The sequence below is a fragment of the Otolemur garnettii genome, unplaced genomic scaffold (assembly GCF_000181295.1).
Source record: "Otolemur garnettii isolate 467f Iridium unplaced genomic scaffold, OtoGar3 scaffold00042, whole genome shotgun sequence".
NCBI lineage: Eukaryota > Metazoa > Chordata > Mammalia > Primates > Galagidae > Otolemur > Otolemur garnettii.
The window spans coordinates 11476931-11491092 of NW_003852437.1; the positions used below are offsets into that span (position 1 = coordinate 11476931).

Below are 14162 nucleotides of genomic sequence, written 5' to 3' on the forward strand. Positions count from 1 at the left end.
CTGGGCTGGATTCGAACCCACCACCTTAGGTGTATATGGCTGGCGCCTTAGTCGCTTGAGCCACAGGTGCTGAGCCGGATGATTTATTTCATTGCTGACTGTTCTTTTATTTGACAAGTACACGTATCAAAATGCTTTTAGGCACAAAGTTTAGAGTTATTGTGATGGCAGTCACATGAATTTTAAAAATCAGTTTTAAATGAAACTAAATTATATGAAAGGAAGTGCTAAGAGAGAATAAGTAGCAGAGCATTAAAGTGAACGTGTCACTTAGATGTTAGATGTTAATATAAGTCAGATCATTATGAATATATTAATTACAGCATACTTTTTTTTCTTTTTCTGAGATGGGGGAGGGTCTCACTGTGTTGTCCTTGCTAGATAGAAGGTATTGTCTACTTAGAGGTGGGATTATTGCACACTGCAGCTTCAAACTCCTGGGCTAAAAATCCTGTAGCCTCAGTCTCCCAAATAGCTGGGACTGCAGGCTTGAACTACAGAGCCTAGCCACACGATATGTTTCAATATACCAAAATGGCATACATTTTGCCATTGGCTACTTGGGACTTTCTGATGAAACGACAGCATATCTATATTTTCTTAACCTCAAATTGCTAAAATTAGCATCTAAGTCTTAAAAAGTTAAGATGATGTCAGTTGATGATGCATTACTGCATTGTGATTTAAAAAGTTGAGTAGTTTTGTTTTTAGACAGTCTCTTGCCCTGGCTAGAGTGCAGGGAGTCATTATAGCTCACTGCACCTCACACTTCAAGGTTCAAGCCTTCCTCTTGCCTTAGCCTTTAGAGTAGCTGGAGGTGTGATGTGTGCCACAACACCTGGTTGATTTCTCTCTGTTTTTAGTAGAGACAGTCTCTCTCTTGCTTAGGCTAGTCTTCAGCTCCTGAGCTCCAGTCCTGGGGCTTCTAGAGTGCTAGGATTTTTAGGCATGAGCCACCATGCCTGGCCAAAAGTTCCATTTTAAGCTGTTTTTTTTTTTTTTTTTTTTTTTTTGGTTGGAGGTGGGTTTGAACCCACCACCGCCGGCATATGGGGCCGATACCCTACCCTTTTGAGCCACAGTTTTAAGCTTTTATGATTAAAAGTTTACTGTTTCCTATCTCAGCTTCCCTTTCCCTGAAAGTGTAAGTGTCATTATTAGCATTCATTGCTATGCCCAATATGTTAAAAGTGGACATAGTACATAGTTAATTTAGCATGAATTAAACTCAATATTTTTTATCTTTGCTAGGAATTTGAATTTAGAGTTTAATTTCCCAGAGCATTATCTTCAGGAAGGATTTTACAGTTTCTCAAGGACTTCACTTGACTTCTTGATCCTGCACAAACTCAAGGTAAATAGCATTCATTTTTCTAGCTTTCAGTTTGGATTTATTTGAGAAATGTGACTACTGAAATGATAATTTAGTTGGAGTAATTAAAAGTGATGTGATCTGTAGCTTTTATTTTGTTATTTTGTTGGCTTGTATGAAGTAAATCCTGTTTAGTTTTAGGAGAAGGATTTTTTATTTTTCTTACTTTTAGGTTTTATATCCACTTCTACTTCTATAAACATAATCTACTAAAACATTTAGGACATACAAAACTATTTAAAAATAAAACAAAACCAAAATCTCTACTACTTAACCCATCTTCCTTCTGTAAATAAGAGGAGTTACATAATATTGGTGTTAAAGTAATTGAGATTGATTGCTTATTATATGCCAAACATTATGTTAAGTGAATTATGTGTGTTAATTCATTTAGTACAATTCTATGGAATAGGTACTGCTTTTTACTTCATTTTATGGTTGAGGAAACTGAGGCTCAGAGAGTTTAAGGAATTTGCCCAAGGTCACATAACTAAGGAAGTTCCTGGATTTGAATCCCGGTAGTCTAAATGCCATATTCTTAGCTTTTTCCCCAAGTATATTTCTGCAGGAGAGCAGAAAAAACATCCAGATTTGTTGAAATTCTAACTATTGATAGGTATACTTTCTTACCACACATTTTGAAGTTTTAGATGTGGATATTAACAAAGCAAAACTCAGGTTTGGCAGCGCCTATGGCTCAGGCGACTAGGGCGCCAGGCACATACACTTGAGCTGGCAGGTTCGAATCCAGCCTGGGCCTGCCAAACAACGACAGCTGCAGCCAAAAAATAGCCGCGTGTTGTGGTGGGTCCCTGTAGTGCCAGCTACTTGGAAGGCAGAGGCAGGAGAATTGCTTGAGCCCAGGAGCTAGAGGTTGCTGTGAGCACTCTACCCAGGGGGACAGCTTGAGGCTCTGTCTCAAAAAGCAAAACAAAAAAACAATAACAAAGCAAAACTCAAACCTTTAAAAATAAATTTGCTGCTTTAAAAAATATCCAAGTTCTGGACAATGCATTCATTTAACAGTATGAAAATGAATTTTGCCTTTTGCTGGGATTTTACAATGTTTGTAGCTCTGGTTTGTTGTTTGTTATATTGTGTCTGATTATCTCAGAGTGGGATAAAAATCTTATTTATTGGAATAAATTTGATTATAATGAATATAAATTACATATTTATGTTCTTTAATGAGTTTGGGAGGTGTGGTATTTTGAAATTAGATGGCTATAGAGTGTCAATTTCCAGTAGTCTAGGTTCCTTATTTTATGGACTGTAAATGTTATTTTTGTTGATTGCACTATGTTGTCAAATAAAATGACAAAATTTGCTAAATGAAATCTGTCTTGTGTTCTACCAGGTATCAATCAAATCTCAGTCTGTTAGTACTAAACTTAACTTCATATGTGTTGTGGAATTCTTACTCTACCTTTTTGAACCCTGAACCTATATTTTACTTCTGTCTTTATGTATTTCTTGCTCACTTGGGATTGAGAAGAAGAGTAAGAGTAGAAGACAAAGGTGATAGTCTGTCTTTTAGAGAATAGTTATGTTTTATTTTGAAATACATATTTATCTCAAATATCTTGAATTTGTTATTTATGTTCTTTGAGAAGGAAGTATGCAGACATTATTATTGCCTTTTTCGTAATTCAGTTTATATCTCCAAGGACTGTTTTATTATACTGAACAAAGTCTGAGTAGGTAAAATAAGTGCCTTCAAAGATATCTGGTTGCAGGAGATAATGTTTAAATATGTGGAAATTGCAGGCTGTTACAAGTTTAGTAAGATGATTTTTATGGAAATGATTACTTTTTTGAGTAAGAATGGAAATTTGGAAATAGTTAACATGTAGCAAAAATTAACTTGGGAGCTAGGACTGTATAGGCCTACAAATCATTGAAAAGTTGAAAATAGGACATTGGGGATATGTATGCAATGATATGCTATGTATGTATATTTTTTCAACTTTGTGAAGAGTAGGTGTGATAAATAAGTCGTAGCAGTTACTGATTTCTGTACCCAATGAGGTCTGATTATAGCACTAGATATCATATAGTGTTTAGAAAAGTTAAAATGCTGGTGCCCAAGTTTTCTTTTTCTTGTAGTTCTAACATCTCTCTCTTACAGAAATCTTCCCAGTTTCTTTATCTTGTATCATTTTGTCTTCTTACCAGAAAGCTACAGGGTGAACTAGGCATTATCACATAAGTCCACTGTTACTCTGAAGTCATGACTACTGAGAGCAGAGCCATGGCTCTAGCTGTTCAGAGACTTAGTGACATTTATTCTACTAGGAAACCACTCCAGGCACTATTGTATATATGGAGTGGTCAGGTTAGCCACATTTCAAGGCCATAAAGCACTATGATGACAGTCTGGTAGGTTTATTTTTCTTCAGTATTGTGCCACTTGTATTTTCTTTATTTCAGGTTCCTTATCTGTAATACTCTGATACTATTTATCTTTTTTACAGGAGAGGTAGGCATTTGTATTGGGCATGGAATAACATCTAACATGCTGCTGCAGTCTGATATCATTGCTCTTTCTGGCTTCTGCAGCTGCTGCCCTTTTGGATTGAGGCACATAGGTGGGGCAGTCCATAGAAATCTTCTGTTGTGTCTTCAGTATAATCTGTCATGCAGGTGAAAACAGTTTTAGTCAGGGATAATTGACTTGTTTTTTAAATACTCAATTGAAAGAATGATAATGATGTGTAATATCCTTCGAGAAACTTTAAACTTTGAATTTGTACCTGAGAACAGATATATAATGTGAAACTTCTTCAGTTGTATTCTGATTTTAACCTTTTTTGCTTTTTCATTTGACTAGGAGAAGGGAAATGGGTCGCTCGAATTCTAGATCACATTCTTCAAGATCAAAGTCTAGATCACAGTCTAGTTCTCGATCAAGATCAAGATCACATTCTAGAAAGAAGCGATACAGGTGAATTAATATACTTTTATTAATTCTTTTAATAATTATATCAGGTTGTATTTGTTGAGTGCCATATACAGACATAGTGCTAAACTCATTAATATATTTTATTCTTAAAAACCCCTATGACTCTAGGGCAGGGCAGGTGCTTCATGCCTGTATTCCAGCACTTTGGGATGCTGGGGCTTGAGGTCAGGCATTTGAAAACAGCCTGGGCAGAATAGGAGGACCCTGTCTACAAAAAAATTTTAAAAAAAATTAAAAAAAAAATTAGCTGGGTGCCTAGAATCAGGAGGCTGGAGTGGGAAGATTACTTGAGCCCAGGAGTTCCAAGGCTGCAGTGAGGTGTGATAATGCCACTGTGTCCCAACCTGGGTGCCAATGAGACCCTGACTCTGTCTCAGAAACAAAGCAAAAACTCCAACCCTGTAAAATGGATTTATTATCCTCATTTTAAGAGTTGGAGAATTGAGAATTGTACAAGTTGTAGACTAATCAATAGCATATCTTGGATTGAAATACAGTTAATTGGCTTGGTGCCTGTGGCTCAAGTGGCTAAGACGCCAGCCACATACACCTAAGGTGGCAGGTTTGAATCCAGCCCAGGCCTGCCAAACAACAATAACGGCTGCAACCAAAAAATAGCCGGGCGTTGTGGCCGAGTAGCTGTGGTCCCAGCTACTTGGGAGGCGGAGGCAGGAGACTCGCTTGAGCCCAGGAGTTGGAGGTTGCTGTGAGCTGTGAGGCCACAGCACTCTACCCAGGGGGACAGCTTGAGGCTCTGTCTCAAAAAAAAAAAAAAAAAAAAAAAAAAGAAAAGAAATACAGTTAATCTACCTCTGGATTTTAGTAAAACATGGTGGATTTCTTTGTATTTATCCATAATGTCAAGAGAGGAATTGATGAATATAAAAAGTACTTGAATAGTAAATGATCTCTGCATATTACTTTATAGGTTCTCTGATTCTTTGGATTATAACAAAAGAGTAATTTCATGCTTTTGTTTAAAAATGATTAACTTTGGATATTTTTCTTTTTACTTTTTTTTTAAGAGACAGAGTCTCACTTTGTCATCCTCGGTAGAGTGCTGTGGCAGCACAGCTCACAGCAACCTGCAGCTCTTGGGCTTAGGTGATTCTCTTGTCTCAGCCTCCCGAGTAGCTGGAATTACAGGCGCCCACTGCAACGCCTGGCTATTTACTTATGGCAGTTTGGCTGGGGCCAGGTTTGAACCCACCATCCTCAGTATATGGGGCCGGCACCCTGTTCACTGAGCCACAGGTGCTGCCCTGGATATTTTTCTTCACATAATAATACTTAGTATAAGAAATAGACACTGTAAATTGAAAATGGAAGTGAGGTAAGGCATGGTGGCTCACCCCTGTACTTCTAGCATTCCGGGAGGTGGAGGCGGGTAGATTGCCTGAGCTTAAGAGTTGGAGACCAGCCTGAGCCAGAGTGAGACCCTGTTTCTAAAAATAGCTAGGCGTTGGCTTGGTACCCAAAGCTCAGTGGTTAGGGGGCTGGCTACATACACCGAGGCTGGCAGGTTCACACCCTGCCCGTGCCTATTAAACAGCAATGACAACAACAGAAAAAAATAGCCAGGCGTTGTGGCAGGCGCCTCTAGTCCCAGCTACTTAGGAAGCTGAGGCAAGAGAATCGCTTAAGCCCAAGAGTTTGAGATTGCTGTGAGCTGTGATGCTATAGCACTCTATTGAGAGCGACAGCTTGAGACTGTCTCAAAAAAAAAAAAAAAAGTAGCTGGGCATTGTGACGGGTACCTGTAGTCCCAGCTACTTAGGAGGCTGAGGCAAGATAATCACTTAAGCCCAAGACTTTGAGGTTGCTTGTGAGCTATGACGCTATAACGCTCTACCAAGTGACAAAGTGAGACTCCGTTTTAAGAAAAAGAAAATGAAAGTGACTGTAATCTTACTAAGAATTTAAATAGCCTGGAGTGATAGTCCTTGTCTGTATGTAGTCCCAGATACTGGGAGGGCTGAGGTAAGAGGATAGTTTGAGTCTAGGAGTTCAAGGCTGCAGTGAGCTAAGAATCTAACCACTGCACTCCAGCATGAGGGAAACCTGTCTTTACCCCTCCTCCCCAAAAGAAATGGGATTAATATTATTTATGATTTTTTTTTGAGGCCTAGCTTTGTATTATATGTATTTAATAAATGGTACCTGACTGATACAGTGGAAACTTTTCCCCCATTTATCTATACATAATGGTATGCCATTAAGTATTTTATACTGTCGCTTTTAAGTTGCTGTATTGATGTACTGTATTTTGCTAATAATATTGTTATTGAACAGTTTTTTCTCATTTTTTGTCTCTTCATTAGGCCTTTATTCTCTCAATATTTACATTAGGGCTGTTTGATTTGAAACAGCAAACTTTTTTTACAAATGAATTTTTTGAAAAATGTGTATTTTTGTGTTACAATTTATTTACATGTTATATTCATCCAGAAGTATTTAGAACAGTAGGATAGAATATTTTTCTTGCAGTGATATTTATTTCATTTTTAGTTCTAGGTCTCGTTCCAGAACATATTCAAGGTCTCGTAGTAGAGATCGTATGTATTCTAGAGATTATCGTCGAGATTACAGAAACAATAGAGGAATGAGACGACCTTATGGGTACAGAGGAAGAGGTAGGGGGTATTATCAAGGAGGAGGAGGTAGATATCATCGAGGTGGTTATAGACCTGTCTGGAATAGAAGGCATTCTAGGAGTCCTAGACGAGGTCGTTCACGTTCCCGAAGTCCAAAAAGAAGATCTGTTTCTTCTCAAAGATCCCGAAGCAGATCTCGCCGGTCATACAGATCCTCTAGGTCTCCAAGATCGTCCTCTTCTCGTTCTTCATCACCATATAGCAAATCTCCTGTCTCTAAAAGACGAGGGTCTCAGGAAAAACAAACCAAAAAAGCTGAAGGGGAAGCCCAAGAAGAGAGTCCTTTGAAAAGTAAATCACAGGAGGAACAGAAAGATACATTTGAACATGATCCATCTGAATCTATTGATGAGTTTAATAAGTCATCAGCCACATCGGGTGATATTTGGCCTGGCCTTTCAGCTTATGATAATAGTCCCAGATCACCACACAGTCCTTCACCTATTGCTACACCACCAAGTCAGAGTTCATCTTGCTCTGATGCCCCTATGCTCAGTACAGTACACTCTGCAAAAAATACCCCCTCTCAGCATTCACATTCCATTCAGCATAGTCCTGAAAGATCTGGGTCTGGTTCTGTTGGAAATGGATCTAGTCGATACAGTCCTTCTCAGAATAGTCCAATTCATCACATCCCTTCACGAAGAAGTCCTGCAAAGACAATCACACCACAGAATGCGCCAAGAGATGAGGGACGGGGACGTTCATCATTTTATCCTGATGGTGGAGATCAGGAAACTGCAAAGACTGGAAAGTTCTTAAAAAGGTAAAAAATAAAATTTGGAAGTTTATTGTCTTCGAATCCTGTTTGGAATTTGAAGATGTGAAATTGTGTGGTGGTACGATGTATTTAGCCAACTGGTTTTACTCATAACTTTGCTTCGTTGTAATTCCAAATTCTCATATCTAGTACATTTTAGAACCTGCATGTTTTAATGAAAACTAATTTATAATCCTTTTAATTTTATCTATTTTTAGTCTAGAATTAAAAATATGAGACATTAAATAGTTTCATGCTTAACTAATGTACTGTTAAAAACTGAGAACTTTTTTAGAAATTGTGTGTCAAAGCATTGAGAGTTTACTTTGTTCTTTTCACCATTAGAATGTGACCTAAGAAATAATGTATTTATGTTACACTTTCTTACTTGTGTGTGGCATTATAAACTGTCCCGCTGTCTATATTTAATAATTTCTCCTTGGCTATAGAAAAGATAATGGTATTTCTCACTGACATTTTAAACAGATAATTTGTTTGAATTCTGACTTCAATTGTTGCTGAGAGTTGCTAACAAACTTAATGAAAATTGGTTGATTAGTGTGATTTACGTAAACTAAGTGAGACAGTAGAGTGAGAAGGCTATTTATGATTTAGCACTGTATACCCTAGAATTTATTGAACTGATACTTAGTTCTACTTAGTATTGCCAGAAATCATTTTCTAGAGCAAAGCATATATGAACTATTTTGTGACTCAGATTAAGAGTATTAAATACTTGTAATTTTTTGAAGTGTACTTACGAACTCTTAATAATAGATAAGATATAAGTGAAATAGTTTGAAATTTTGAGTATAAGTAGAATTCTAACATCTATATGTATTATCTATTAATGGTTTTTAGTTTCAAAAATTAAACTTAGGCTGCCACTAGAAATTTGGATTTGTTTGTGTTGAATTGTAGACTGGAAATAGGACAGGTTTCTGAGGATGGCTTTACTTTTCAATTTTAGGAAATAATATGTAAATTTACTTTAAAAAATCAGTGTAGGAGTCCTATATGGATGTTTTCAATGATTTTTAAAAGTGAAATCTTGAGAATGCACTTTTCAGTAGTGTTATTTTTTCAATCATTGCTGGTTCCATGGTATTGGGTAACATTTAAATATGCAAATGATCTACAGTGAATGCAATCCAGAGTTACTGTCCTCTTCTTTGCTTATTCACAGGTTCACAGATGAAGAGTCTAGAGTATTCCTGCTTGATAGGGGTAATGCCAGGGATAAAGAGGCTCCAAAGGAGAAAGGATCAGAGAAAGGGAGGGCAGAGGGAGAATGGGAAGATCAGGAAGCTCTAGATTACTTCAGTGATAAAGAGTCTGGAAAACAAAAGTTTAATGATTCAGAAGGGGATGACACAGAGGAGACAGAGGATTATAGACAGTTCAGAAAGTCAGTTCTTGCAGACCAGGGTAAAAGTTTTGCAACTGCATCTCACCGGAATACAGAGGAGGAAGGACTCAAGTACAAGTCAAAAGTTTCACTGAAAGGCAATAGAGAAAGTGATGGATTTAGAGAAGAAAAAAATTACAAACTTAAAGAGACTGGATATGTTGTGGAAAGGCCTAGCACTACAAAAGATAAGCACAAGGAAGAAGACAAAAGTTCTGAAAGAATAACAGTAAAGAAAGAAACTCAGTCACCTGAGCAGGTAAAGTCTGAAAAGCTCAAAGACCTCTTTGATTACAGTCCCCCTCTACATAAGAATCTGGATGCACGAGAAAAGTCTACCTTCAGAGAGGAGAGCCCACTTAGGATCAAAATGATAGCTAGTGATTCTCATCGTCCTGAAGTCAAACTCAAAATGGCACCTGTTCCTCTAGATGATTCTAACAGGTAATTCCATCTTGATACCTTAAATAATCTATGGGTAGTTAATATTCTAGTTAATTATTTTATTTTCTGAACATACCATTTTCATATTCAAACCAGTGGTATATTTTGTTTGTGTGTGTGTTATCGATATGTTCCAGACCTGCTTCCTTGACTAAAGACAGGCTACTTGCTAGTACACTTGTCCATTCTGTCAAGAAGGAGCAAGAATTCCGATCCATCTTTGACCACATAAAGTTGCCACAGGCCAGCAAAAGCACTTCAGAGTCATTTATTCAACACATTGTGTCCTTGGTTCATCACGTTAAAGGTATGCTTAGTATGTTTAGTATTGTGAATTAAATTTCTCTTGTTTGCAAATAAAAAAATGATTACTTATGCTTAATAAGTAGTGTACCTCAGGGTTAGTAGGTATGTATCAATTAAAAATTTGGAAAAGTAGTGTTTTGTGAAGGATTCCAGTTGTGGTAGAATTGAGACCCATTGAGCTATTTGGTAAAAGTGATCAAAATTATTTATGATCTATGTACAAATGACTTAATACAAAAAAGTGATAAAAATGCTAGTTAAAATGTACTCTACAAATCTGTATCATGATAAAGCATGATGTAGATTTATTTAATGCTGAAAGTGTTTTGAAAATATGTCATCATAGTGTATTTGAAGTGCAGGATGCTTGCAGATAATCTTTTGTTGCATGGCTATAACTTGTGGATAATTGTACTCTTGGCATAGATTTATAACAAAGTGAGGAAATAATGTTACTGGATATTATTTACTAAGAGTTTTTTTCCAACTTTAAAAGAAATGTGAAACTAGTGGAAAGCCATATTTATTAACTTTCTTCTTGGGCTACATTTGCTATCAAATTTCCAAGTGGTGTTGACTAAACCAGAAGAGAATTTAGTTAGGATTTTTAAAGGGGAAAGAGTCCAAGAAGCTTAAAAGTATATTAGTGATTACATGGGTAGTAACTAATTAGGATAATAATTATAATAATTCTTTAGGTCCTAAAGATAAGGATGTTCATTTTAACTAAAGTAGTGATTTTTTTATTTTTCACCAATATATAACTGTACTTTGAAAATCTCTAGTAATTTTCAAAGGTTTTAGAGTATGACTTTTTGGGCAGTTAGATAAAGTTTTGTTTTCATAATTTTGTGTTTAAAAGGCAGCTTACTATGGAACAGGTTCTTTCCCAGGAACCTCCATGGCTATTGGTCTTAAAAGCTTCTTCCTTCCCTTTGAAAAATTTGTTTTTTGACATGAAAACAACTCATTTAATAAACCAGTCACCAGCAGTTCTTTGTGCGCTTATCAAAACAGTGAATAGTTAACGGATTTCTTTTTGGCTGTAATTATTTAAATATGATAACAAAAGAGTTTTGCTAGTTGGTTGTAAGTAGATTTGTGAACCAGTTTACTACCATACTATTGTGGTACATAAAATGGGATACGTTAACAATTTTTAAATTTTTCACCTTTTTTTGACCTGTCTCCACATTTTACAATTTATTGCTGAATTTTGAGATCAGGTTTTGCTACATTTTTTCATTTTTCATTTTTTTTCCTTTTTTAAAAGAACTGTAGTTATGTTTCATAATTGGTATTATGCAACCGATCTGAACAGCTCTTTCTTTATATAGAGCTGAAAATGCCCAGTGATGTTTTCTTTTTCATTGTAACTAGGTCCTGGAATATGTTTTGAAATGGCAAAATCCATGTTTCAAAGTAAAATAGCTGTTGAAAGATACAGGCAAAGTTGAATCTTCTGTCTTCCTGGCAAAAATGGCATAAAAACTGAGTTGCTAGCTCAAATTCCTGGGTTTCATGGAATTATGATTGAGGCACTACCCTTGTAGTGGCCGTTTCAAGTTTTAATGATTGGTTATGAGACATGTGCTGGATATTGGGCGGTAAGTTGACACAGATGTATGTTGACCTGTTAAGCAGATAGCTTGCTTCATAATGTAACATTTCATAGCTCATGACTTTATACGTCTACTTTACATTTACAGCATATCAGAACTGGTTTAAAAACTAAACAGTATTGATATTACTAATTTTAAAATTGTTTAAAGAAAAACAAGACAAAAATAGCAAATACTGTCAGGTTTGCCAAGATGCCAGATTTTTGGAATAGTGAATGTTAATGGATTTCAAAATAATTTTGTTCAGTTGAATGACAGTATTCAGTTTTTTTTTTTAAATCCATTTCTGTTGATATGTCAGCATAGTCCTCAATGAGACTAACTAGTTTATTCAGACCAGCTTTGTAGTTCCATATTTGTCTGTTAATTTTTGTTTTCTGCAAACGATTACTTGAAGTAATGTCATTGGTTCATATTAGCAAGGTACAAAGATATCCACATACTTTGTTTCCTTTTTGTTCTGTTTGAGAAAGTTGTACATTAGTGGAATAAAATTAGTGACTGTTGATGTATTCTATTAATCATTCTTGGATTATCTGTAGTATTGACACAGACCTATGAGGAATTTGCAGTCCCTTACCTGGGAACTACCTGCTAACTACCGGGTACAGGAAGTTAGTTAAAAGAGAAAGTGTAGGAGTTCTTTGTAATACTTGACTCTCTTCTGCTAGGTTTCTTGAGTATTTTTATTTTTTTTTTTTTCACCTGCTACATGCCCTTCTGTCACAAATGAAAAATCTTTCTTAAAGTAAAGGTAACTAATTGGGCAGTATTTCTCCTAAATCAACAGAGCAATACTTCAAATCATCTGCAATGACCCTAAACGAGCGATTCACCTCGTATCAGAAAGCCAGTGAAGAACATAGTACCCGGCAAAAGAGCCCTGAGATACACAGGTATTTGTACTGTTGAATTGGTATGTAAAAATGTTGTGATGGGAAGACACTTTAAATAAGATTATATTGGAAGTTTGTGAACATCGTTATGATACAAATAAAAACTTTAATATTATACCTTGTTTGTACTTACAAGTATATTTCTAAGTTTTGAAGGTTTTATAATTAATTTTCAGTTTACTTGGTTTGTACTGATTGTTTGGACTTAAAATACTAATGGTCACCATTTTGCAGTATAGCATTAAATAGTTACCAGTTCATTTATTTTTGAGGGGGATAGGGTGGGGTAGATACCTAACTAACCTTTGAATTTACTTCTGGTAAGTCCGTGAGCTAAAAATGATTGATGAGAGGTAGAACTGTTTTTCACGAAAAGAGTATATAAACATTGAAGTCAGGCAAGAACGGGTTATTTAATCTCTGGATATCAGGTTTTTCATTCACTTTGTAGGGTGGTGGTGACAGTGATATTGGCTATAGGGTATCTTCTTAGCACACACTGTAGTTTCAGACATAACTGCTAGGGAAGCACTGGGAAGTTTCAGATGATGATAGCTTAAAAAAGAAAGGCACAGAATAAAACCAAAAGTACACAGAATTTATGTACAAATATTGAAGAGACTACTTGGGAGCAAATAATCCTATTCATATGTGTTTGTTGAGGGTATTTTAATGTATTACATGATTGACACTCAGTAATATTGAACTTTAATCAGAATACTTTTGATTTTATATATACACATAAAAATATGAAAAACTGGCCAGGACAGTAGCTCATGTTTTAGTCCTAGCTGTTCTACTCAGAAAGGTGAAGGAGGAGGATTGCTTAAGCCTGCAATGGGCTACAATTGGAAATGTCCAATTCCACCATTGGACAATAAAGACCCTGGTGTACACACATATACACACACAATGGTGGAATTGTAGCCCATTGCAGGCTTAAGCAATCCTCCTCCTTCACCTTCCTGAGTAGAACAGCTATGACTAAACCATGAGCTACTGTGCCTGCCTAGTTTTTTCATATTTTTTTTGGTGGAGGCAGGATCTTGCTGTATTGCCCAGGCTGCTTCAGCCTCCCAAAGCGGTGGGATTACAGGTATGAGCCACTGTACCTGGCTCATTTTTTCTTTTGTTTCCTATTTCTTACTTTACTTTGCTCCCCTTTCCCTTTCTTTCTTTTCTTTTGAGACAGGGTCTTGCTCTGTAGCCTGGGCTGGAGTACAGTGGTGTTATAGCTCAAAGCAGCCTCAAACTCCTGGGCTTAAGTGATCTTCCTACCTCAGCCTACAAAGTAGTTGGAACTACAGATGTGCACCTCACCTGGCTAATTTTTTATGTTTTCTAGTAGAGATGAGGTCATGCTCTGCTTTCAAACTCCTGACCTCAAACAATCCTCCAGCCTCAGTTTCCCAGGGTGCTAGGATTACAGGTGTTTTTCTTTTCTTTTCTTTTCCAAGACAGAGCCTCAAGTTGTCTCCCTGGGTAGAGTGCTATGGCATCACAGCTCACAGCAACTTCCAACTCTTGGGCTTAAGTGATACTCTTGCCTTAGCCTCCCAGGTAGCTGGGACTACAGGCACCTGCCACAGCGCCTGGCTATTTTTTGGTTGTAGCCGTCTTTGTTTTTTGGCAAGCTTGGGCTGGGTTCGAACCTGCTAACTCAGGTGTATGTGGCTGGCACCTTAGTGGCTTGAGCCACAGGCACTGAGCCATGTTTTTCAATTTTGTTTTTTTTTTT

General features: G+C 36.7%; 1 protein-coding gene across 4 annotated transcripts in view; it reads left to right on the top strand.

Annotated features, from left to right (window-relative positions):
* BCLAF1 (BCL2 associated transcription factor 1) overlaps positions 1 to 14162 on the top strand; it is a 34798-nt gene that overhangs the window by 6047 nt on the left and 14589 nt on the right. For all 4 annotated transcript variants that reach the window (XR_002773545.1, XR_002773546.1, XM_012805456.2 and 1 more), the window contains exons 2-7: positions 1252 to 1354; positions 4203 to 4316; positions 6843 to 7754; positions 8935 to 9600; positions 9738 to 9907; positions 12319 to 12424. Coding sequence is in view for 2 of the 4 variants with exons in the window: in XM_012805456.2 (XP_012660910.1) it covers positions 4213 to 4316; positions 6843 to 7754; positions 8935 to 9600; positions 9738 to 9907; positions 12319 to 12424 (1958 nt within the window). In the remaining 2 variants the exon portion in view is untranslated. The remainder of the gene's footprint in view (positions 1 to 1251; positions 1355 to 4202; positions 4317 to 6842; positions 7755 to 8934; positions 9601 to 9737; positions 9908 to 12318; positions 12425 to 14162) is intronic.